The sequence below is a fragment of the Lissotriton helveticus genome, chromosome 12, assembly GCF_964261635.1.
Source record: "Lissotriton helveticus chromosome 12, aLisHel1.1, whole genome shotgun sequence".
Classification (NCBI taxonomy): Eukaryota; Metazoa; Chordata; class Amphibia; order Caudata; family Salamandridae; genus Lissotriton; species Lissotriton helveticus.
The window spans coordinates 452453756-452481522 of record NC_136073.1 but is presented as its reverse complement, the minus strand read 5'-3'; the positions used below and the strand labels follow the sequence as shown (position 1 = coordinate 452481522).

General features: G+C 42.9%; 1 protein-coding gene across 1 annotated transcript in view; it reads right to left on the bottom strand.

The window, feature by feature from the left end:
- The window catches only part of NFATC3 (nuclear factor of activated T cells 3), a 934632-nt gene that overhangs the window by 322533 nt on the left and 584332 nt on the right, over positions 1-27767 (bottom strand). The window contains exon 6 of the mRNA XM_078669777.1: positions 15480-15620. Coding sequence (XP_078525903.1) covers positions 15480-15620 — 141 coding nt within the window. The remainder of the gene's footprint in view (positions 1-15479; positions 15621-27767) is intronic.

Sequence of the window (27767 nt, the reverse complement as noted above, 5' to 3'; positions counted from 1 at the left end):
GCTGGTGATCGGTAAAGTGCAATGTGAGCGAGCATAGACATGGACAGAAGACTGCGTGACTGAAGGTAGAGAACGGACTATCCGTTAGAACGAAAGAGGTGTAAACAAACTAAAACCCGTGAAGTAAGAAAAGGCTGAAAAACCTACAAGGAGCAGGCAACCAAAATTCTAAGACCCATAACCAGTCGGGTAATGCACAGTAAACAAGCACAAAAATTCAAAATGTCGGAGAAAAAATATGTGGGCGTATAGAAAAATAGTGTGAATTATGCAAGATAATATACATACATTACAAATAACATAAAAATTCCATTCGGTCATTTAACCCATCCGGTACCATAGTGGACATGAATCGGATCCAAAAGTTCTCTCGTTTGAGCAATGTGTTTTTGTTGTTGTGTGTCACTTTGACTTGTTCTAAAATCAAAAATTTCAATTGTGCCACGCTGTGTCTATGTTCATGGAAGTGGTTGGCCACACTAGATTTTTGATTGTGGGTGCGTATGTTACTTTTGTGTTCCAAAATGCGAACACGGATTTTACGTTCAGTATGTCCAATGTAACATTTGCCGCAAGGGCATTTCAGCATGTAGATGACGTTGCCACTGTTACAGGTGGCATTGACTCGCAGTTTTATCGTGTGTCCTTTCATGGGATGACGTGTGGTGTTACCTGTAATGCAGTTGTTGCAGTTACTGCAATTGTAGCAAGGTTTGACTCCTGGTCTCTGCTCTTACTTGCAGAACCTGTTACACTCCCGTTCAAGTAAGTTACCCCTCCGGGGAACGCGTCATCTCTATGACGGGGCTTGTGGCTACACGCACTGAACTCTCTCAGTTGGTCCGCCGTGTAGATTTGGTGACTCACATTGTTTGAACCTCACGCTGCTAGGAAGTTTATATTAAGCACCCGATTAATCTCGGTTATGCACCCGCGACCTACAGACTTTTTCACTCGTTTGGTTATTTTTCATGGAAATTCTCTATCCACATTGATCACTTATGTCGTACTTTTTCACTCGTTTGGTAGCGGGGACTATGACTTCACCCTTGATCCTTTGGTGACTTTACTTTGGTGATTCTTTCTGAGGTACGTTGCTCTTAGGTATAGGTGTATTTTTTCATGTGAATGAAGTATCAATGCTAGATGGTATGTTTTACATTTATGAGAACTGTATATTTGAACATCATTTATTTTGGATTGTTTTTGTTAGTATTCCCCTGAGGAAGGGCGGTGCCCGAAATGCATCGGGATGTGTTAACATCACTGAAAAACTGTTTAAAATAATGAAGATTTGATATTGAATATTCTAGTCGCTGATTGGTGAATTAACCATCGCTGGAAAATAAAATGATTTGAACATTTGGATGATTTTTCCGTATACTTCAAATTTAACTTTGAGATTTAACTAATAAGACCGGTTGGTCTTCCATGTAGTGCTCGGAGTTGCTCTCTCCTTGGTGAGAGGGCTTTGTATTAGTGTCTGGGTCATTGACAGCTCACTGAGATAGTCACCAACTTATTAATCATATTCACCGTCCTCAGGTTGCTGGACTCCGACTCATTGCAGAAGTCAGCGATACCAGTTCCTAAACAAGCATGTGCAATGCAATAGGACTCGCAATAACGCAAGACCTATTGCATTGCAAACGAGAGTGCGGATGGGCAAGAAGGCACGAGGGGGGGTCGTCGTGCGAGAAGGCATTGGACTGCGGGACGGAGGGCGCACGGGAAGAAAGTAATCTGTGCAGTAAAGGGGCCAGTAGCCATGGCAGGACCCAAATGACAACATGGCCATCATAAGGAGGGACTAACAAGCCTACAACCAATTGGAAGGCAGCATTTAAGACACAAGCCAATGAAAATGATTGGCGGAGAGAGGGCGGAACTTCCGCAAAGATTCCACGCTATACTAAATACAGCAAGCCTCGCAAAGCGAGCAGCGCATGCGCTGCAATATTAGGCTCGATCTAAAAAGGACGTCTCGCAGATTTGCTTTTAAGGGGTCAGTCTTGCAAATGCCACACCTGGCTACAAATATGTCCCAACGAACTGCATTAATGGATTTTGTAGAGTGGCGTCATGCGACAAGGATGACATTCATCATGCCAAGTGCCAAATCAACTGCAGTCAATTACCCTGCTCAATAGCTGTGCATGGAGTTGTAGATTACAAAGATTCGAGTGGAGGAACCTGCCCTGCTGCTGACACAGGAGGTGCACCCCAAAGTGGCAGATTGATCGAAAGAGAGATGCTCATGCCCACAAGGTCTGGGTAACACACCCTCCATGACAAATCGGGAGGCAGAATGACTTGGGCCTGGTGGTACCTGATATTCTTTAAAACTCAGAACAGGAGAGGAGGAAGGCGTAGTTGAGTCCCAGGTTCCACTACAACCAGAATGCTCCCCTAACAAGTGTCGTGTAAACACCAAAGCGCAAATATTTTGACATTGTGCATTTTCAATGGTGGCTAAAACATCTAGCCAGGATGCTACCGCTGTTGCAAGATGCCCTGGGCCACCTAAGATGCAGCTGCTACTTGTGGTCTGTAGGACACCTCCTACTCAAGTTGTCTACTCGGTCATTGAAATCACGATCAAGAAATTACCTTGGGACTCCAACCATATCTAAAGATATAGACGCTCCTGATTAAGGACATAGGGCCCAGCTCCGCCTTGCTTGTTGATGCACCATATGACTGTGGTGTTGTCCTTGAGATCTTGCACCAGACTTCCCTTGAGGTATGGCAAGAAGGAGCCCAATGAATGGTCCGCTACTCCAGAAGAATGACGCAGAGCCAGCTTTCTGCCAGAGATCAGAGTCTCCTGATCTCCCCCTCCACTAGATGGCCTCCCCAACCAAGCAGGAAGGCATCCATCAACACCGTCTACTCTGGGTGGAGAAGGACCTGCCGCTGGACTAGTGGCTTTTTAGCAGCCACCAATGCAAATCTGAGACGATATCCTCAGACATAGATGGCATTGGCCATACTGCCTTAATGCGTGGCACATTGGAACTTCAAAGTGCATTGCAGAGCATGCATGTGCTACTTGGCATACCTCACTAAACGGATACACAAGGTTATAAGGCCAAGTCGTCTCCGAGCCGCTCTCACCATAATGCAGGACCAAACCTGAAACACAGGGATCCACAGCCTGAAATTTCAAAACGTATTGCAGAGGAAGGAAAACCCCGAACTTCACTGTGACTAGGATTGTACCGAAGAATGGAAACCTCTGCTAAGGAGTAGGGTGGGACTTTAGGCTCATTGACAGAGGATGCGAACAATGTCAAGAGGACAACCGTTGTAATTCCAGAGGTGCTCCATGACTGAGTGTGGCAAGCTCGCCCTCAACAGCCATCCATGAAGCTACAGTATTACTGGTATTGCCAAACTATGGAAGATGAGCAGCGCCCACCGCCATCAATTTAGGTAACACCCAAGGGGCGCTGTAGGACTGAAGAGGATCACAGCAAACTGAAAGTGCTCCTGGACTGCCTTGAACTACAGATGTCTGAGACTGAAAATAATCAACAACACAAAAGTCCCTATATTCAATAAAAAGGGGGGCAAAGACCTTAACCCTGGACCAAGTATCAGTCTTCCAACAAAATGTGAGAGGGACGATTCTTCAGCAATGGCTACTCCTATCAATTTAAACAAATCATGCACTTTGATTCACACTATAATCATCACACATTGTCTCAAACTCAATATTAGATTCAACTCCCATATATGAAAAAATAAACATTTTATTTAGTTCATAGATTAATCAATATACATAAAAACCTCTGTTTGGACAACTGGCTAATGATACCTCCCCGAGAGGGTTACAATCTTATTTCTACAATAAAAATCTATTTTAAAAAGTTGACGCAGTGTTTCGGTTATCTTTAATGGTTCCACCTTCTTCAGGACTAAAAAATAGTTTCATCGAATCTCTTATTTCATATGTATCTAGATTCAATTATGCCATTTGTGGGGGATGACCCTCCAACACCATAGATAATATCAGCTTGTTGATGAGCCTCCTCAGTAGTCGTAATGGTTTCTCTTGTCCGCAAGAGCCACTGTATCACAATACTTCTATTTCGATTAAAAAAATCACTTGAATCACTTCTGGAATTCGTCTCATAAAAAAACTGTATGCAACAAGCCCTGTTTAATTTTCAATTTTGTACTTGGGTGCTTGCATCATAGGAATGTCGTTTGTGGTTTTCTTCAATTGTCTTTTAATTCCCAAAAGACTTATTTTCGACCTCGTTAAAAACAATGTCAGCCTCCCTGCTCTCGCGGACTACCCGGAAGTGAATAAATGAGACTGAAAATAAGCATCCTGCAGGTCCAAGGACACCATCCAAGGTCCCGGTTCCAGAACAGATAGTATTGGACCAGAGCAAGCATTTTGAATTTTCTGCACAAAGGCATTCAGGGGCTGAAGGTGCAGAATAGGGCCTCAACCTTCTGAATGTGCAGTAGCAAGAGTAACAACCCCTTTCATTTTTAAGAGTCCAGCATCATCTTGATGTCACATTTGGAGAGCAAAAGTGGCACCTCTTGTAGAAAAATGGACAGGCCCTCCTCTGAAGCTTGCTCTGGTGCAGGGGGAATGGAAAGGAAATGCAGGGAATAGCCATTTGAACAATAAGTAAGGCCAATCTGTCGGATGTGATGGATGGCCAACGTAGGATAAAATGGTGAATCCTGTTCCCCCGACTGGTTTGGCATGTGCCACAAAGGGCAAACAACAGTGGTTTGCTGGCCATTCTAGCAGGTGGAAGATGAATTTGATGGTTGATGTCTCTGCTGGCCTGCCAGACCAGGGTCCCTGGCCTTGAAAGGACTTCTTTTGCATCACTGGTTGGGAAGTTAAGAAGGCTTTCTCTGTCTGTATGCCAGCTTCCTCGGATAGCCCGTAAATATTCTGAATTGAGGCAGATACAGATTGACAGGGATTAACAGCCCTAAGGAGTACACCGTGGGTTTTCGGTCTTTAAAGCATGCAAAATCAGAGTCTACCAACTCATCGTAAACGCAGGGCCATAAGGATATACATCATCCTCAATACCTGGTGGTTGCCCCTGCTCTGGCACAGGATCAGAGTCAGAGCAAAAGTGATAGTGAATCCTGTGCTGGTAGGTACGACATGCAGAAGCACAGGATTACAGTCATTGTTCAAACATTGTGAGGAAGTCCGGGGAACCGAGGAGGACTTACCAGGGTGTCGCCATGGGGGAGTTGCAGAAAAGGGATTCAAACCGAAATCGGGACTCTGTCCAAGGACTACAACAACCATGCCCCTCATGTTTATTCACAGCAAGACGCCGACGTTGAGGGTAACCCGGAAGCGACCCGGAAGGATTCCGGAAACACTCTTGACGGTCCAATGAAAGGAGGCCAATTTCAAGGGGAGGGGTCTGAGACCGGTGGGGCGCTAGAGGCAGGAAGGAAGATGAGCGAGTGGAGGAGTGAGGACGGACCCTGTGTGTGGACATCAGGAAGCGGAGTGAAGACAGAAGACGCGGTACCCGAGAAAGAAGATGCGGGACCCGAGACAGAAGACGCGGGACACGAGATACAGGACGCGAGACCATCAGGCGACCCCGAGGAACCGGACGAAGCTGTTGTGAAGACTGGGGGTGTCAGGAGGACGCTGGGGAGCGGCCGCAACTCTGGAGAGTTGCGGCGGAGACGGTGAGTGACAGCAGCTCGAGGTAACCGGGAGTTGGGTTTGCAGGAAGCGGGTGGTGTTACCAGGGCGGGCTACGGGTAGAGGGAGAGTTCTTCTGCATTTCGCCCAAGTCCGTAGGAATATCTCGGCAGCATTTCTGAGGGACTAGAGTGTATGAGTTTCTTTGTTTCTATACCATCAAACCCTAAGTTGTATATGTCAATTAAGATCAGTACTTTTTGCACCAAGCACCGCCTTAGAGCTCCCTAGGCACTAAATAATCCCCCTCCCTCACTATTCTATCCTCAGCACAAAAGAAGGTCTCTCAACACCAAAGGTGTGGTGACGGTATAACTCCCTAATACATAAATCAACCCCTTGTCTCACGGCTTCCTCATTTTTCCTCTCCTATGAGACTCCGGGGAGACCACCTTATGGGATTGAGAGGCAAAATGGAGGCTGCCTTGGCGAAAATGGCCAAAAACCAGGAGCATCTGGGTAAGGTGATGGAACGCTTCCTAACCGTCGTTGAAGAAGACCGTGGCAAGTTACAAATACTCACGGGACAAGGTCAAACACATGGAGCTGCAATGGACAAAACTACCGAAGCCCTTGGACATCAGAGAGGTCTCACTACCCTACCTTCTGTAGTATTACCGCGATATGTGAGCAGGGAGGACCCCGACTACTTTTTCAATAACTGTGAAAGAATGGCAACGCAGCATCCTGCCCCGTAGATAAATGGGGACAATATTTAGGCCCTCTCCTGTCGGGAGATTTAAAGGCAGCATACCTTTCAAGGGGTAGTCCCCTATACCGATATAAAAAGGTGTATCATGGAAAGGTTAGGGGTGGACGATTAAAATGAAGACAAATTAAGGAAGGCCCCAAGAAACCCCTCGTACTTTGTATTTTAGGGTGAAAGATATGGCGGATCGGAGGTTAAAACCAGCTACTGCTGACTAGGACGGGATTATGGCCAAGATCTATCAAGAACAGTATTGAACTTCTCTTCACCCTCCCATACAACATTGGGTCAGACAACAGGCTAATCTCACTTAAGAAATTGCCATTGAGATAGCTAGCGTCTTCAATAGAGCACAGGAGATACAAAAAGGAAGAGGAGAGCCCACTGGAAAATCTGGGGGACATGTAACTCATCGTCCATCCCGTCCCGTTAGTGAAGAATCCCGAACCCCTTGCTATTATACCCAGTACCCTCTCATTCGCCCTCCTTCCATGGGTCCTCAGTGTTTCAAATGTGGAGGGATAGGACACATCGCCAGGTTCTGCCCCCAAAAGGAAGAACCAATGGGAATAGGGATGGCCCGCAATTATTATTGCTCTCCTACAGAAAGGAAACCACCACCATATAGGTGCACTGTATCAGTAAACGGACATCCAGTAACTGCCCTAGCAGACATGGGGTGTTTGCATAGTGTAGTAAGACCCCACGACCTAGGCAAGAACGTGGGGCCAATAGATGGGGTTGTTGCTATTCGGTGTGTCCATGGGGACACTACGCCCTATCCCACGGCTCAAGTTCAAATACAACATTCCCAAGATCCAGGAACCACTTTAACTGTAGGTCTAATACCACGCTTACCTGAACAAGCCATACTAGGGAATGATTATCCTAAATTGTCACAGTTGTTACAGGGTACACCTCCCTCAGAAGAAGAATGGTTATCATCAGCCCCATTTTCCAAAGATGCGGATAGAAACTGGCCCCCTCCAAAAACCAGAAAGATCCGGAGACACAGGAAGGCCGAAAAGGGGAAAGAACCGTTGGTGTTGCCTATCATACCAGATGAAAACCCCTGGGAAACAGACAGAAGCTTCTGCGCTGCTCAACGAGAAGATCCAGAATTACAAGAAGCATGGAATAAGGCCCTTGAGGGTGAAGATCCCCAGCATGTAGGTCCTTACTTCTTTAAGAACAATGGGTTATTGTATAGGAAAGGGAATCCTGCACAGAAAGCCCAGTTGCTGATCCCAGGTCCATTCAGGGAAAAGGTCTTATATCTAGCCCATAGTCACCTACTAGGGGGTCATTTTGTAACAGAAAAGACAGAAAAACTGATCCTAGAAAGATTCTATTGGACAGGAATATACCAACAAGTTAAGCAATACTGTAGGGAATGTCCAGTATGTCAAAGACATAGCTGTTGCCAACCTCCTCGGGTCCCATTACAGCCACTTCCTATTATTGACGAACCATTCCGCCGCATAGGTATGGAAATAATTGGGTCTTTGTTGCCATCCCGAAGTGGGTGTAGACATTTACTTGTCATCGTAGATTATGCTACTCACTTTCCTGAGGCCATACCCCTACGTCATCCAGATGCCGCTAATATATTCAAAGCTATGATTGGTGTTTTTTCAAGGGTCGGATTCCCAAAAGAGATCCTAACCGATCAAGGAACACCCTTTGTGTCCAGGATGATGAAGCAGGTCTGTATTCAATTAGGAATCAAACAGATCAGAACAGCTGCCTACCACCCACAAACAGATGGGTTGGTAGAAAGGTATAACGCCACCATTAAAACTACACTAAAAAAGCTGTTGACTTTAGAAACAAGGAAATGGGAATATAGGTTACCTTTGGCATTATTTGCTATCCGATGTAAAGAACAGAAAAGCACTGGGTATTCTTCTTTCGAATTGTTATATGGACACAAACCCCGCACCTTGTTAGATATGGCCCAGGAAAAATGGGAAACAGAACCAAACAATACCAAACGTTTAACCGAATACGTATCCAATTTGCGGACACACTTGAGTCAGATCAGGACTATTGTCCGAAATAATCTGGAAGATGCCCAGAATGCACAAAAAGGGCAGTATGACAAAGGGACTAAAGTACGATCTTTCCAAGTGGGGGACCTTGTACTACTAATGATGGCATCCTCAGATCAGAAGCTATTAGGGCAGTGGCAGGGTCTTTACAGGATAGTCGAACGGGTGACACCTGTGACTTACCGCATCAAAACAGATCCAGCAAAGCACCTATCCAAAATATACCATGTCAATTTGCTTAAAAAATGGGAGGGTCCCTTGCGGGTGTCTGTAAACATTGCAGAGACACAGACAATCTTGTTTCATCAATGAATCGATCCTGATCTGCCACCGATGCTAAAAGAGGACCAATTCCAGGTATTACAACCCCTTGCCCCCTTGAATGTGGTGTTGAAACCCCATGAGAGTTATGCAGGTGCCTATATTGACGATATAATCATTTATAGTGATACCTGGGAGCAACATTTGTTACACCTATCACAAGTTATACACATGTTAGGGTTACATGGTCTGAAGATAAATCGGTCCAAAAGCCACCTGCCTGCCCAGACCGTTCGATACTTAGGGTACGTATTGGGGGAAGGAGTCATAAGACCTCAGGCCTCAAAGGTAACGGCCAACTGACAAATACCCTTACCTAGAAATAAAAAAGATCTACAGGCTTTCCTTGGGTTACTTGGTTATTATCGGCGATTTATTCCAGGGTTCTCCCAAATGGCAGCCCCTTTGACTGATCTGCTTTAGAAAAATGTCCTAACTGAAGAAATATTGTGATCCCCTCCCTCCCAGGTGTTACGCTCCTTTGAATCCTTGAAGAGGTCTTTATCTTCAGATACTGTCCTGACTAGTCCCGATTATTCCCGTCCCTTTATAGGCACCACAAACACACCAAGTGGGAGTCGGTCACCGACATTTGCCTGTGACAGGCCACACGTGGTTTGAAACCAGACTGTTTCTTGGGTGAGATTCTCGCACCAGGAGAAGAATTTCAGAAAAAAAAAGTTGACAAAAAAGGTCACTAAACAAATGACTTGGGGGTAGCTCAATCCGGATCAACGCTATATGGCACAGAAAGGAAAGAACTGATGGTGCGTCGATGTGGGCCTGTAAGGTATCGTGCATGTCACTTCCGATGCAAAACCAAACACCACCACCTACTGGTGCAAAAGGGTTACTGCTCGAAAATCTTGCAATCCAGTCTGACGCCTGGGAATATTCAAAGTTAAAAAATCTGCGGCTAGAAGCCTCTATCAAATACATTGTTTTGTGTATTTTTTTATGCTAGTCTTTGTTACATAGTGTAACTTGCCAGCATTATGAATATCAAGTATTATTTTGCAGAGTATGCATACAATTCGCCTTTATTTGTCTAACTAAATATTCTTAGCTTCATTGCTTTCAAGCCAATAAAAGAGTTTCGGCATTTTGGGATAAAGTAGATGCAATCTCTGAATTATTTGACAGCAAGGTAATTAACATTTTCCATGTAGCTTTGCGTGTGCCTATATTCAGAGCACGTCATTGCCTGTATAAAATAAATATTTTAATGGTACGAGCTCTAAACTGAAGAGCCATGAGTTATCAGTCTATCACAGAGCCCCATGCAGATTTTTACACCAAATATTACATTTTTAAGTTGAAAATGGTTGCGGGCGATTCATTCAACCATAGCTAAACTAATGAAAACAGCTGAAGCCATTTGAAGTGTGTTGTGGAGAGGTTAATCTCCTCTTCTATTCTGAATTTTGACCTACGCAGATGGATAATTGCAAAGCCAGTGATTCCCTATCCAGATCTTAAATTGCTATTGCATCTCTAAAGTTATTTGGTTTTGACTGTCACAAGTGCAGTGGAAATTCATTCCCTCATTCAGGAGCAGGAATTGGACATCCTGTTTCTGTCAGAAACTTGGATTACTTCCAGTTCTGACGCTGACATTGTATTAGCCCTCCCACCAGGCTTTCTCATATTTCATTTGGACAGACCTGATGGACGAGGAGGTGGTCTTGCTGTTATTTACCGAGACAGCTTTAAATGTAGGGCCCGGGATGGACTTGTGGCTAATTGTGAAAGTTGCCACTTCTCACTGCAGATATCCCCCACGGTGACACTGGCAGGCCTGTTGATTTACCGGCCCCCGGGCAGTGTGGGCAACTTCGTAAGTTCTGTGATGGAAACAGTAACACTGCTGGCGACATCCACTTCCTCTTTTATTGTCTTAGGGGACTTGAATCTGCATTTTAATTACACCGCAGACATAATTGCCTCAGATCTTAAAGGCGATCTGACTGCCTGTGATCTCCAGTTAATTAATACAGGAGCCACACACGAGAAGGGCCACTTATTGGACCCAGTCTTTTCTAACATCCCCCGGCTTAAGGCCAGACCAGCCCTCCCTCTCCCATGGTCAGACCATTCTTTAGTTGCGGTGGAATGGCAAGTCAAACTGCCCTCAACACCGACACATCAAGCGGTTGTGGTGGACCGCGTATGGTCCAGACTATCGATCAACGATTGGACCCACAACCTGGCAAAATTACAACCTCCATCTGAGTCAGACCCGATTAAAGGTGATGCTGACCTTAACAGGTGGTTGAAAGCCTCGCTTGATACCCTCATTCCTATGAAAACGATACAGAAGAGGGAAAAAAGAATTGGTTCTGCTCCTTGGTTTACGGCTGAGCTCCGCCTGCTTAAAAAAGGATGTAAGAAACTTGAAAGGGCCTGGAGGAAGAAATTTGATGCCGCTAAGCGCAAGGACTACTGGATAGCGATGAGGGGCTACAAAGCAGCCCTCCGCTTGGCAAAAGCACAATTTTTTGAGGAACGTGTACAACTTGCCTCAAACTCCTCCAGGGAAACATTTAAGGTGGTGCAAGAACTCCTTAAAGTCCCTGAACCAGCAGTCACCCACGATCCCCAGAAGTGCAAGGAGTTGGCCGATTTTTTTCACATTAAAATTGTGAAAATACTCAACTCCCTTCCCCAGGTTACTAAACCGCAAGGGACCCAAAAAGAGCTCCCCCCAACTCAGGGGAAAGAGCAACGCACGTCCCTGGACATGTTTGGCCCAGTTTCAGAAGCGGAAACGCTAAAAGCCATAGCCTCCATAAAAAGCGGCTCCCCTATGGACCCAGTTCCTTTTAGAATTTTAAAGCAAGCAGCAACCGCTGTGGTAGGGCCCATTACGGACCTAATAAATGCTTCTTTCTCTCATGGGCTGGTGCCACCCAGCTGGAAAAAAGCCGTGGTCAAGGCATTGTTAAAAAAATCTAACCTTGACACGGCGGAGCTGGCCAACTACAGGCCCATCTCTCTGCTGCCAGGCCTCAGCAAAATTGCTGAGAAGCTTGCAAATCTTCGACTCTCCAACTTTTTAGAGTCGAATGGTCTGCTCCGAGACTCGCAGACCGGTTTTCGTCCCGGTCAAGGTACTGACACGGCCCTCCTGGAAGTCGTTGAAGAATCCAGACGCATCTTAGATTCGGGAGGATCAGTGGCAGTGATCCTCCTGGATCTGAGTGCCGCATTCGACACCGTGAACCATCGGGTGTTGACTCAACGACTGTCAGAGGTGGGTGTGGCAGGGGCCGCTTTGAAGTGGCTTGGTTCATTTCTTGAAGACCGGTCTTACCAGGTCTGGGAAGGTAGCAACAAGTCTTCATCCATCTCTCTCCAGTGGGGGGTGCCGCAGGGCTCGGCCTTGAGCCCGACATTATTTAATGTCTATATGGCCCCCCTGGAGGATGTGGTGGCCCCTTTTAACATCAAGATCATCAGCTATGCTGATGATACTCAGCTGGTGGTCGCCCTTCCTCAACTGGTGGAGAACCCTGACTTGTTGCACTCATGCCTGGTGGATGTCTACGCCTGGATGAGCAGTTCATCTTTGAAGCTGAACGGCTCTAAAACAGAGATTATGTTACTTGGAATCAAAGCTCCCTCATTGCCATTAACATGCTGGCCAAGCTGTATGGGTGACTTCCCCACCATGAAAGATGAGATTAAGAGCCTGGGAGTCTGGCTGGAGCAAGATCTCTCCTTCAGAACTCATGCCAAAAGAACTGCGGGAGTATGTTTTGCCCTGCTGCGGGCTGCTCGGAAAATCTTCCCGCTCCTTCCCCTTTCATCGAGGAAGTTGTTGATTCAGGGGCTGATAACATCTCGCCTTGACTATAGCAATGGTCTTTTTCTAGGCGCCCCTGAATCCACTTTTAACAAACTTCAGCAGGTGCAAAATGCGGCGGCCAGACTACTTATGGGCATCCCCAGAACAGAATCTGCCAGACCCGCCCTTAAGGCTCTGCACTGGTTACCGGTGCGGGAGAGAGTGAAGTTTAAGGCACTCTGCACCGCACACAAAATCCTTCAGGGTAACGGACCATCTATCCTGAGGAACCTGGTAGTGCCTTACAAAGCGAACAGAGCGCTACGGTCCGATCAGAAATGCTTGCTCCACGTCCCGAGAGTAAAAAGATCGCGCACGGGCGGGAGACGTTTTTCTGTGCACACAGCAACCCTCTGGAACTCTCTGCCACTAAAACTTCGTGCTGAGACCTGCATCTTGCGCTTTCGTAGGGGCCTGAAAACACACTTGTTTCCTGTGTGAGCTGGTCCAACCATCTCATGGTTCACGGTTGATGCACTGTTCATAGCGCCGGGATGCCCCAGGGTAGCTGTGCGCTATATAAGTTTTTTTTAATAATTAATAATAACAAGTGACATTCATAAGCCTAAAGAGAAGGGATTCAGTGGAGCCTATATATAAAAATCATATTAATACCAGTTTTCACTCCTTAATACATCACCTTGCTGTGGCTACTGACAAAACCGGTGTTATTTCTACTCAGTCTCCCCACTGTGCTCGTCATGAACAGTCTTAATAGTGTTAATGTACAAAAAAAGGAACACATGAAAAGTTTGATAATGCACTCTTCTACAGGCGCAACTAATGCAACCGTCTATAGTATTTAGCCCAGATCCAGCAGTTTTATCGTAATTTCCTAAACAGCTGGGAGAGTCCGCAAATACTGTAATCACAGTAGCTCAACAGTGAAGAAGCGCTGAAAATGGACAAAGTAGTGGTAGCAAAACTATTTCACCGTACTGGGCAAAAGTTACAGAGAAAATATAATCATCCCAGACAAGCTTCATAATTCACATCAATTTGTGAACCTCCCTGTGGTGATACCGGCGTGGATCTTCAAAACTCTAGACTCTTTATTAACAACTTTGTTGTGGGGGTCGGGTCGCCACAGATTAGTCCTTCCTAAAATGCAGCTGCCTAGCACTGGTGGAGGTATGGGTCCCAGATTTCAATGCATACTGCATAGTCTGACAGTTGCAGTGGTTGGCATATTGGCTGGCCATAACTTGTTTGAAATTGGATATTCGCCTGTGCGGCTAAGACTGGGATTGTTACAGGTGTTACTCTGCCTCGACTCGGGTACGGCACTTCACTATCGGAAGTTAGCACTTACATATGCCAAAGTATCTACTCCATATGCCCCTAATATCCCACTTTGTGGTCTGCCAACCCTACGGGGGTTCTGTCAGCTAATAGGTTGAGGCGTTGGGCAGAAGTTGGAGTTGAGATGGTGGTCGACTTATTCACAGATGGGAACCTGATGCCCTACAATGAGTTTGTGAAGGTTAATGCAGTACCTGTTACACTGTTCTTGCCCTACGCTGCAATTACACATTTTATACATTGGCACTGGCTGGTGGACCAGAGGGAGGCCCCCACCTTTCAATTATTACAGGCACTTCACATAACGGGCCATGGAAGCCACCTGGTTAGATGGTTACACCGAGGATTAAGGAGACACTTGGGCATTTCGCTGTTGTCCCTTCGCCAGAAGTGGGAAACGGAGATAGCCAGGGAGCTCACTGACAGGGAATGGGCGATGGTTCTAGAGTATCCTAAGCGAGTCTCTCGCAATGTCCGACTTAAATTCATTCAGCTACTAATTTTACACAGGGCTTATTTAACACCACGGAAGATACAAGCAATGTCCCCGACTGCTTCCTCAGACTGCACTAGGTGTTATCGATTGGAGGCTGATTTCATCCATATGATGTGGGCCTGTGCCTCCTTGAAGGGGTTTTGGAGTGAAGTTACGCAGGCCTAACCTAAATATCAGAGCGTTATTCGTGGCCCACTATCGAGACCTGTCTCATGGGTCTTTACCCGCTCCCCAAAAGGCGGTGGTACTGTGCCGCCTTACGGGCTTTCCTTAAAATTGGTCAAGAGATTGATCACACAACGCTGAAATTCTCACGAGCGCCGTGAGGGAGTGTGGAGAGAATAAATACTCAAGTGGGCTACTGCCGAAAGGGAAGCGTTACAACGCGAGGAGTACAGGGGACTTAGAAAAAAAAACGATTTTACCGGAATGGGCCCATTTGGTAGAACAGTTCAAAATACAAACTACTACCGATCAAGGAGAATGAGTGAATGTTAAAAGACCCCCGCCCATGTCTTTAAATGCAATGGCGCAAAGTAGATGTACTGTCATAAATTGCTGGTTTGATGGCGCGTCATTAACCCAACCACCCCCCTCTCCCTCGCTCCATCGCTATCACCACATATGGATACCATACACGAAACAGGCGCTGAAACCATAGTGGCTTCTTTTTAATTCTTTTGGTTAAACGGGGGGTGGGGTTTTGGAGTTAAACAAGTTGGTTGCCATAAAGGATTGTCCTGATATACATATGTAATATTTCAATATACAGACTTGAATAGAAAAGAATAACAAAATGAATATATCCGACTTTGTGTATGTACTAGACGGAAATATCGCACTAAATATCTGTTAAACTGTATTCAAAGCAAAAATATATCGTACATATAAATAACCTGAAAATGAATAAAATCTGTGTTTAAAAAAAGACAAGCTTCATAATTCACTCTACGACAGACAGAGGTTTAGTCAAACATTTGCCAATTATAGGGCTTTGTTTTTATCTATAACAGCTATGAATTATAAAAATAAAATATTACCTTGCCCTTTCTCGAGAAATATAATTTTGGATTCTGGAACAAAATTTGAAGCAGTTATAATCATTTCTTGTCCTCCATTTACGGAACAGCTGTTGATGTTGTACTTGTCAATCTGAGGAAGTTCTTGAGCAGATCGCTGGGCTGTATTGCAAATAGACATAACATGATTAGCAATTTTCACTTCGAGAAGGTATTTTAATAGTACAGGTAAAAGCATCAGCAAAACATCAACCCACTATGCAATTCTGTTTAAATTAGGACAAGCATAACCGGGTATGCTCTGGTCTCTGCTCTGAATGTCTATTTAGAATTCACAAAACTTGTTTCCACTATAAAAATGTGCATCAGTCATCAGCACTGTAGCCAGCCATAAATGGTTTAATTTCAGTTGAATTAATATATATTTAACAGAGAATAATGGAAAACACCCACATAACCACAGAAAGTTTGGACAAGATACATTTAGATGGTATGATGCTACGTTCATCAGATTGCAGAGTTTCTGTAATCAGCGGATCCGGTTCTGAATATGACCAGGCAGATTTGTTTTTATTTCTAACAATTTAAATAGTGTAATGCAAAGTCTGTCAAACTTATTTTTACTAAAGGCAGAGAAAGTATTGGTATCTTTCATAGATTCACATGCTTGAATCATTACAGTCATTGAGGTGGGAGTCCCATGGTACTATCACAAAAGTAGTTAAAGATAACCATAGGCTACAATGTAATAGCATAGCAATATCATTTTGTACAAAAGAACTAAACAGGTGACAGCACCCTCTAGAACACTCCCAAGAGAGGCTGAATCACTCAGATTTTCAAGCACAAGTGTGAGAATAGTATTAAAAAATAATTAAGGGAAGCCTCTCAGGGGAGGAGGGTGGGTCACATGTGAATGTATGAAAGATACCAATACTGGATAACTGCAGTTACAGGTAAGTAACTAATTTTCTTTTCCAGTATTGGATCTTGCATAGATTCACATGCTTTAATCAGATAAGCAAGCCATTGTAACAACGTGGTGGGGGCGATGGGGGTGGTAGTGTTTTTCGCTATCCGTGGGGACCTGGGTATGAGAACACACTCATGCTATGGGACTTGATTGCACTATGGGCACTCGAAGTCAGGTCCCCACAAGGCACTGTCTACTAAATTATAAAAATTGACTAAAGGAACATCTGTGTCAATTTTTACAATTGCATGAAATTGTTAGGTTTTAGGCTTACGAAGATCGTTGGTCTAATATAAGTCCCCTTTTTAATTCCACAGCCGATTGATTGGGCATTTCGGTTTGGGCGATTGCAGGCCCGTGGACACTCCTACTTCATAGAGGAATGAGAAAGTGATATTTTGACGCCCTGATCCAAATTCTGAATGATCTGTGGGCAATTTCTGGCTTACAGTAAGTGTAGAGTCCATACCCATAATTATTTTGGTATTTGAAAAATGTATAATTCTAACGATTCACCCTGAATTGCTTCATCCATAGGATTTGAAGCTTCTTCTTCGAGCCACCAAGGTTTTCGATTGGCCGATTATATTATAAGGTTATTTTTATCATTTTACCTTTTGGTGTAGGGATACACTGGTGGTGTGGTGATAGTTTTTAGCTGCCCTTCTGCTCTCAATTATTAACACACGGGGGTTTCATGTTCCCCTCTCTTAATCTTTCCTGGTCTTTTCCTTTGAAGAAGCCTACCGTATACATGTGAACAATAACTTTTTAAAATAATTTTTCTAGTGTACAGATTATAAACGCTCATAACAACTCCTTGTCCTGAAGATGACCGCCGAATGATTGAGCGGTTGAAACGCCGTTGAGCTTCGGTGGCCATAATTTGATAAAGAACACAGTATTTTTATCTTGTTGTTCCTTTCTGTATCCATTATGTTTATGTGTTAGCCACTGGTATGGCATCTCAATTCTGTATGTATGTGTTGCCGACATTCCTTTCCTTTTTGAGCGTAATTGTTCTTTCTTTTCAGAACAGTTTTTAACAAGAACTACAACCTGAATAAAATTCTAAAGTATTGCAAGTGTGTATAGACTTCTTCTTTCTTTAACAATTTCTTTCTCCCTTCCCTTATTTCCCCTCGTATTATTTTTGCTTCACTGATTAAGCTGTTATCAACTTTGAATTGTTGATCTGTATTGTGATTACTTAAAACACATGCCAGCAGCAAAAAGGACGGACCTCTCAAAGGAAAAGTTGCATGCCCCTGTGTTTATTCTATGGTGGCATCAAGAAACACAAGCTGGTCGGTCAGTACAGTTCAGTTGGACCTTTAATTACATCCTACTATCGTAGTCAAAAGACCCCATAACACCTTTTCCAGTTTAGTCTCGATTAGATATGCTCTGACACGGATATTTCAGTACAAAGTCTCACAAAGAGATCTACTAAAGAAGTTGAGTCAACCGGCCATCAGCATGCATTTCCCTATTTCACACATCTTTTCAATGCACCCAGATGCCCGATAAAACAACAATTCTCCATATTTCCAGTGTCACTGGAATTGTGTAGCTTTTATTCGAATAATGATGTATTTACTGCATGTGCCACATAAACCATCACCTGCTGCATGATCAGCATATTTTAACAATTAAATTGTTTATATCTCTAACGGATCAAAACTTGCTACTAACGTGGCAACATATGTTAGCGTGCAGTGTAAGGCTTTTTGCAAAGGTTAACTGGTCATTGTTAGTTGATTTTTCTGTATTTGATTGTTTAACTGGTACTAATGTGGTGACATCTTTGCCCAGACAGTATTACATTGTGAAAAAATTACAAAATAATTAAGTCAAAACAAGCTGCAATATGCCACAATATTTGCAATTTGTGCAGCACAAGTTAGTCAGCCCTGCCACATAAATTGGTGCTGCCCTGCCACATACCTCCAGTGGCACTGTATATATCCTCAGCTTCACATGAGACACTTTAACAAAATACTTAAAAGTCACGTCTGAAAAGCAGTGACGGCCACACAACAGGATACATTGGGAGTGCATACATTTACAGGCAGAAAGTATTCACACTGTACTTAAGATTACTTCTTGTGCAGTAGTTGAAGACATAACAAAGAAATGCAGAAATTGAGGGCCTTATTTACAAGAAGTAATGCAGCGCTGCACCAAGGCAGTGATATGTCAAAATTTCTTGTACCTGCATCCAAAAACCTTACGACGTCATAGATGCAAATTATTTAAAATATGGGGCTTTATGGCGCAAGGTCCCAAGGATGCATCAGAAATTCTGACTCATCCATGGGTAGGATGCCAAGAGGCATCCAGCCCAAAAGTGGTGCATTGCAGTAGTTGGTCACAAGACTGATGCAACTAAAGCAATGCGTCCGAAATCCGAGGCGATGCATCAGTTTTGACTGACTTACGTAGCCTCGTTTGGGGACCAATGTAATAGTGTGTGAAAAGATTTTTTTAAAACTCACCGTGGACCCCATTACATTGGTCCTGGATGACACACATACAAGTGGGCACAGTGTACTTCTGTGCATCACTTTGCCTACGTATGTGTGACATTATGTCAAAGTACAATGTGAGCGCGTACAAGACTGTGATGGTGAATGATGTTATATTTACTGTGTTACCTACTTTATGTGTGCACTTACCGGACAAGAGGATGTGACTTGATTGCAGATTTCACTGCTTCAAGTCGCTTCAGCTGGTCAGATACCTATGCTACAGTCAATGTGTTATGCCTACGGTTGGGTTATAGAGACGTAGGAATTTTGACACATCACAAGCTCAGCGGCACATTTGCAAAATGTCATAAATACCACTGTGTCAGATTTACAGGGGGATTTTAGGTGGGAAAGCCTACCTTGCAAATATTAAAATGAACGCGAAGCAGCAGATTCTGACAAAGGTACAAACAACGCAGCCTGTTAAAAAGTGTGCATTTGCATACTTGCGTCACCTCGTAAATATGGAGCAAAGAAAAACGCCAGATGCAACCTCTATAATTTTTCTAAACCTTACTGGACCTCCCCGGCTTTCTGCCAACCGTGGGTTGCCTCAAACTGCGAGCCCTGCCCACATGGTCCTAGTTTATTGCATACAGGCATGTCACTAATGTCCTGAAGATGATCCCACTATTTATTTAAGGTACCGAAACCCCGTCGACAAAATGTACACCATATACATCCACTAAACTGCTATGTTAAAATATGTAATGGTGTCTCTACGATATTCTGTCTGTTTCATTTGTATCAAACTGTTTCATTTGTATCAAACTTGTATACAGACACGTTTTCTTTGCCTGAACCCTTTACTTAATGTTGTTTGTCTGTTCATGTTAGTAGGACGCAGGCTGTGTCGCACTTGGATTGTTTCCACTACTTTATGTTATATGTTTATTGTATATTAAATACTTCTCCGGCTGGACAGAAATATAGCACTGATCGAGTCTATATTATTTTGTACTGTACTAGAATTCTGTCTAGGGACCATTGTCTGTAGAAATAGTTAACTTACCCAAGGTCCCTGACCAATTGTTTATTGGGTTCCCCTGTGCTTTTCAACAGCTCTCCAGAAGAGAGTCACTTCTGATTTCGGCCTTCGGAAAAGAGAAACTTTATGTTTGCAAAAAAGGCTCATTTTGAGATGTCTCCCACAGCATGTTACAAATCCTGCAAAACAGGCAAACGTTGTCTATGCTTTTTAATTAAAAAGAAACAAAACAAGATAATACTTTATGGGGAGCTACTCTGTGTAACATTTTTAGCAGAGTACAGAATGGACAGCGTGCAGCAAGTCAGTTTACGACTTATTTTAACTAGATAAATCTGCATTAAAGTTCACAAATAGTGGATTTTAAGCGCAGTGGCAAAATCTGTATCAAAACACGACAGTATGAAAACAGACAAATGTAACTGTAGTCATTCCATTAAATATCACGAGCTCCGTGGCTCTTATTGTTTGACAGGTGTTTCGAATAAAAAGATAAAATCATGCACCTGCAACTCTAAAACCACTATACAGAATGCAATATACATGAATGCTTAAGAGCTATCTGAAGAACATATAAGGTAACAAAACAACACCACCGTCGAGGGAGATGATGGTAAATGTTTACTGAAAATGGAGAACCATGAGCCTGACCTGCAATATCACAGGCTTTGGCCCACAATATGGTTTTATGCTAGGTACTGAACCCATTTTGTCATTCTGTAATATGCTACAGAATGGCAAAGAGGGTTTAGAATCCTAAAACAAAAAGCTATCTGAAATAGGTGTGCTTAGGGCAAATCTTCCAAATAGCGATTTACCGGTTGCAAAACACTGACATTTTGTTGACACGTCAAAGGTGGCAACCCATTCACAAATGGAAAGAGGTCCTCTTTGGACTCCTTCACCTTTATAAATGCAAAATAAATGTTTTATGGGCAGTAGGGGGTGTTCCATGGGACCATTGTCAACCCTCAAACAAACAAATCAAAACTTTTCTTTTAAATGCAGGCATGTTTCCTTCAAGGAAAATGGGCTGCATTAAAAAAAAGTTAACATTTTAAAAAAACGCAATTACCCACATGGTGTTGCCATCAAATGACTGAGTAAAAATGTGTAACCTACCTCATAAATGTTTATGAGGTAGGTTAGATTGTGATCCACTACGATTTGGAATTTTGGGAACTGACACAAAAAAACATAGGTTGGTTTGCAAAATTCCATTCCATTCGCAAAAAGTCAGTGTGCAATTTGCAACCACCTTAATGAATGGAAATTTCCTACATCAGAACCCTCACATTTAACATTTTGAGCAGTGTGTGCCTTTAAAAGTTGTGTACATTGCGCAGATGAGGAGGGGGGAAGGAGTAAAAGCATTTCTCAATAGCTCAGCTGTGAATTACACTGAACACCAAAACAAAAAGATTCACCTGCATAAAACCAGTGGCAAAATGTAATATAATGCTGACCAGGCAGTCACACGTGCAGTGTATATTAAGCTCAACTACATACCAAATGCAGTTGTATATTCTTGGGCTTTGTTTTCTAGTTTGACAAAGTTCTTTTTAAAGAGGCGCAACAAGGGAACACAGCTGATATGGCACTGGGTACATTTGCCTGCTGGAGCAACAAAATGGCTTGGTGGGATATTGGCTGGATTGCAGGTTGGGTAGCACACATGTTTGGGACTGGGCCTAGGGCTTGGTGGCAACTGTGATTGTGGGACTGCAGTCACAGTGTCCTATGATATAAAGAGATTATGGGGCACAGAGCTCAAAGCACAATGTTGATGCAAAATCATAGGTTAGAGGATTATAGCTGGTGCACTGTAGCATTTCCAGTACTTCTGGTTGTTTTAAGAAGAGGATTCTGGACATCAGGCTCGGAGATGGAGATGAGGGGTAAACCAGGTTGAGTGACGGACTGTGGAAGAGGGCCATCTGTAGGGATCTTAAAGTTGGACTGCATTTTCAGTTATTCAGTGGACCAGCAGGCCAGGTGTATAGGAATGCCTCACTGATCTGATATGAAATAATGGTACAGTCAGAGGCACTCTTTGTTGGTGGGGAAAGCCATAATGGAACAGAGGATATTAAGAGAATAGAGCTTGCATGTCATTCGGCACCACAGAATATTGTCAGTCGTTTGTTTCCTAGAACTTCAGTTTGTTGGCTCTTCTGATAATGTTCAATTCACCATGCTTTAGCTCTTTGGAGCTCTACCCACTCTTATGGTATTGTATTTAAACATTCATATATGCTTACTATCCAATGTCACACATTAAGTGAACAGGGGTTCTGCCACCTATTAGTTTAAGAAAGCGTAAAACATTTTTATAAATTTTTGTCCCTCTACTAAGATGAGACTAGCATTTAATGAAAACTATCCAAATTAAGTCGAAACAAAAAAGAAACTCATGTACTACTGAATCTGTATATGATTTTATAGCAAATTGGTGTAAGTTGTGTACTCAAAAAATAAGAATAGAACAAATATATGCACACACAGATACACATTATACAATTACACTTAAATTGGTGACGTGAAGTGAAAATAAAGAAATATATTTATATAATCACAACACAATATGTACATAACAAATTAACATATATTCAAGACACACATTTAAACACAGTGTGAGGTACATGGAAATGTGATTCAACCCAACTAGCAATTAGTCTAGTTATTCTCAATTGCTCTGGGCGATCATTAACACTCGATAGTATGCGTCGACCCCTGTACAGTATTGCGATTGTGTAATCGTCTGTGGGGGGTCTTCTTCAGGACAAAATATTGAGTCTGTGTGTGGCCTGTTTGAGAAAAATTAAGGTACTTTTTTATGTGGGGTTTGGACACGGCAGCTTGTGAAAAATAGATGATTAACCTGTCAGAAATTAATTATGGCTGTCAACACCTGTGTCCAGAAGGAAGATCTTAAAAATCCTTACATAATATGCCCTTGCAGGGACTGTACCCAATTCAAACGTAGCTCATCATATCATCTGGTTAGATTAGTCAGTGGCACTGCGTGCCTGTATTTCTATGAATAGACAATTGTTTACATTAGTCATGACGTTTGACTACATGCAGTCCAGGCACAATAGGTAACATTTCAAACTTCAAAACTAAAAGCAACGAACCTCCGTCGTATGGCGCACGGGGTTTTCAATGGTAAATCACCCTTCACTTTAGGGCAATGCTTGTCGGGGCCGGCCGCCTCCAGATGGAACTTCGTACTGGCACTCAAGGCTATTTAATTGCCTTGGAATGCTCTGGAAGGAAAATGAATGGGGATGCCTCTATGAGTATATATAGAACAATTAGAACAGTTATGCCCGAGATTGGGATGCCTATTTAATAATAAAAAAAACTTTAAAATGTATTAATTCTCTTACCACAGAGCAGCAAAGAATTCAGGAATATTCCTATCATAAATAGAATCCTTCGACATCTTCCTCTTCTTCCCACTCGAAAGTAATACGATTTGGCAACTTTTAACCTATAAAGACTTAAGTAAACAATCTAGACATAGACGAATCATGCTTTGCTTTTTGATCAATTTCAAAATTTTATTTATGATCAGTCCCTTAAAGGTTTTTTGAATATCCTCTATGTGAACTGCATTTGATGAAAGGGGTATCCTTTTTGCATAGTTTTTTGGTAACTTTCAATATTGCGTCTATATTGACAGTTAACATAGGTTTAAGATAAATGAGCACAGAAATCTATTATGGTTTGTTGTATTTATCAATAATATGAACTTGTCTACAGATGGGCTTTGGACCAACTCTATCATGTTTATGTACGATAACATTTTGAGGTGTTTCAACAAATGTTGGCTAAAATATAACAGTGTTTGTTACTTGGAATTTAGTACAAGTCTTTTGTTTTTAATCAATATATTATGTGATGTATCGATTTGATTTTAATATATATTGTTTATTATTATTTAGGTTTCTGTGTGGCTTGTCCTGAAGAAGGCGCTGGTCGCCGAAACGCGCGTCGAGATTTATTACTTTTGTGCCACTTATATTCCATTTGTATTCTTGTTTTTTAATTGTATTTTTTATATAGTGATTGTTTTCCATGTTGTTTATTTACTTATAGTTCTTTTGAACTATTTTTATTAAATTCTTGTGTGGTCTTTATTATAAAAAAGTCCTTGGATTATTTTATGAATTTTTGATGTATTTGCCAATAAACTTTGTTTTAACCTCACTTTGAAAATGGTCCCTTGCCCGTGCAACATTTATTTGACAAGCATTTTGTCTGCCTAGGTTGTTGTTTTCCTAGATGCCTCTATGAGTTACATGAATGCATAACTCGTGGTTCGCCTAACAAACGGGGTAGACCCGATAGATTCTACGTCTTACCTCTGGACCTCCATGCCCTGTACTGGAAATCAGGAAGCTGCCTTCCCGAGTGCCTTCCTCTCTTAAATAGAATCTTTACGGCGGCATCGACGGGTCATTAGCGTCCTCCTGTGAGGATGCAACGTGCATGACCCGGCTGCCCTCTGGTGGGGATCAGCTAAAAAGAGGATCCCTAACTGAAGCCCGGGGAACGAAGCTAAACTCCCGGGTTATGCTGTTAAATAAAGGCCAAGTTTGAAAAAGGCCTGTTTGTCAGAAATACATATTATAGGAATTTAAGTACTATAGGTGCTAGTAAAAAAAGGCAGAGATTGCAAAGGCCAATATATTCTTTATGCTATTTGTGCAGCCCATAGAGTTCGAATGTAGAAACCAATACTCGCCTATAAATAAGGCCTTGTGTTAGACCTTTGGAGGGTGACTGTGTCATAAAAACGATCGTTAGTTACAAAGTGTAAAATTATACTACTAAATGTGTATACCTTACTTTACAAGTTCACATATTCAAATTGATGACCTACCCGAAGGTAACATCATAAAATTGCGGCACATACTGTATAATTATAACATTTAGAATACTTTTGCATATGTGATCCTCTAATGCATATGAGCACACACATCATTTTGGCAGTTACACACGTTATATCGGCTTACATTATATAGCATGGAATCATCATTCTTGTTTAGCAGTTACATATATGTCGTAATGGTATACATTACATAGTATGGACCTTTCATTCATGTGTATTCTGTGCTGAAAATTAACAGATCCTTGTTAAAAGTTCAGCCTAAGTCATACTGAGCAGAGAGATCTGTCTGGAAATCTCTTCCTGCTCATTCAGGTCCCCATTCAACGAGTCAAGTAAATGAATCCATTTACATCCACGTAGGTTCATGGTTGCAAATAGTGAACCCCCTCTGGGATTTGGCAATACCTTCTCAAGTATCCACCATTCTAAATTGTTGCTAGAGTGTTGTTTCTCACTATAGTGTTCAACTAGCGGGGCACCCTGCACCTTACAGCCAAGGCATAAACAGTGTTATAGAATACGTGTCTTTATGTTCTGTTTCGTCTGCCCTACGTATACTTTTTGACAGGGACACTTGATTAGATAAATTACGTCCTGCGTATAGCAATTCGTATGATGGTGTAAGTTATTTTTCATGCCAATGTGTTCAAATTCCTTTTGCTCAACAGTGAGCTCACAGGCTTTGCACCGTATGCATTTAAACTGTACTTGTGGTGGCAACATCAAAAAAGAACGTGTGTCTGATGCTGGCTCATCTTTGAGGTATGAGCTTACAATATAGTCTTTGATGTTTCTTCCTCTTTTAAATGCGAACAAGGGAGGTCAGTGCTACCTATTTCTTCCAAAACTAGGTGCCAATTCTGATTTATGATTCTTTTGATTTCATTGCTCCTGTTACTAAAAGTGGAGACGCAGACAATCTGGTTAGCGTCAGTTTTGTCAGTGTTGTTTTGTGAAAGTAAGTCTCTATGACAGTACCACGCCCACTTCCTAGATCTCTTAAGGGGGCTGCGCGGGTAGCCACGTTCCAACAGTCTCTGTAGGAGAGAATCAGATTCTTTCAAGAAATCAGCCCTACTTGTGCAGATCCTGCGAAGTCGCAGGAACTGTCCGTAGGGCAGATTGTCTCTCAGGTTCCTAGGGTGATACCTCTTATAGCCCAACACGGTGTTTCTTTCTAGTGGTTTCCTATAAAGCAATATGTAAAGCTCGGGTCAAGAAAATTGACCTTCTCTTTGCTATAGGTCAAGGTCATGGTCATCTGAATATCATCAGGTCTGCCATTAAGCCAAAGGCAGAACTCTTCTAAGGTATCCGAGTTACCAGTCCATATCATGAGGACATCATCGATATACCTCTTCCACAGAGTAATATTCTCTGAGAAAGGGTTATCGGAATTATAGATGTTCTTGTCCTCATAGTTGTCCATGTATAGATTGGCTATATCCGGGGTGAACCCTGCCCCCTTGGCAACTCCTTTTATCGGGTAGAAATGTCTTTCTGGAATACGAAGAAGTTCTTCGTCATGGCCATCTCAAGTAAACCAATGATGAATACAGTAGGTATCCTGTGAGGTCTTTCTCTACGTTCTAAGACTTCATGCACTGTGGCTAGAGCTTCTCTTTGTGGAATACTAGTGTATAACGAGGCCACGTCCAAAGTTACCAGTATCTGTTTATCTTTATCGGAGGGGAAGCCTTCTACCCAATTAATGACTTCCATTGTGTCACGGATGTAAGATCTCGTCTTGGGAACCCAGGGTTGCAGAACGCTATCCACATACCAACACAAGGATACCAAGACTGAACCACATTCGGACACAATGGGTCTCTCTGGTGGCTTGTCCCTGTTTTTATGCAACTTGGGGAGTGTGTAAATCGTGGGGACAAGGGGCTCTTTCTGATTAATGTAACCATATTCCAGTTGGCTACGGTAACCTTCTTCCAATCCTTGGATAGTCAATCTATGTATTAATTTAGCTGCTTCTTTAGTGGGATCTAACCTGATTTTCTGGTAGTTCTCAACCACTTGTAGTTGTGTCTGGATCTCAGTAACGTAATCCTCTCTGTCTTGGACCACAATTGAACCCCCGCCTTGACCGCTGGTTTTACAACTAGTTCAACATTGTTTTTGAGTGATTCCATACTCATTCACTCATCTTTTCTGATGTTATATTTGATATATTTTTTGGTATCGAACAGTTTAAGAACATCCTGTAACACCACTTGCTCAAATGTCATCATTTTGTTTGACATTAAGTGCGTTGGTGGTGAGAATGTTGATGGTGTCCGCAAGGGAGTAGCTGGGGACCTGTTGGTACTGACCGGGCTTGAGTGTTTGTATAAAAAGTGCTTTAATCGTATCTTTCTGAAGAAACAATACAAGTCTATCTTTGTACCGAAACTGCTGCTGGGTGCAGTGGGTACATTACTCAACCCTTCGGATAGGACCGTTATTTCAGTTGTGGATAGAGAATGTTTAGCTAGATTAATGACAGGGTTAGTGTGATCATCTTCATGATGATTGTGTAGAGCATGGTCTGTGTCCACTACCAGCGATATGTTTGCCGCCTGGTTTGAATTTCTCTGTGTTTGAGGGTAGAATTTCATTGCTCTCCTGCCCCTCCCTCTGCCTCAGTTTTTTTTTTGTTTTTTTGCATATTTATATAGCGCAAACTCGACCCGAAGGTAGTGGAGCGCTTTACATGAGCACCGTATTTACATTATACATTCAGGCACGGGGAGATTAAGTAATTCCCCCAGAATCACAGGATGTGGACGCGACCCCGAGGCTGGAACCCTGGTCTCCAGCACCAAAGTCTGCAGTCTAGCCGACGTTCCATCCTCTGTTCTATCCTCTGTCCTCTATCCAACCCTGGGGTGGCCCCCCGCCCCTGTGTGTTATCCTTCTGGGGTCT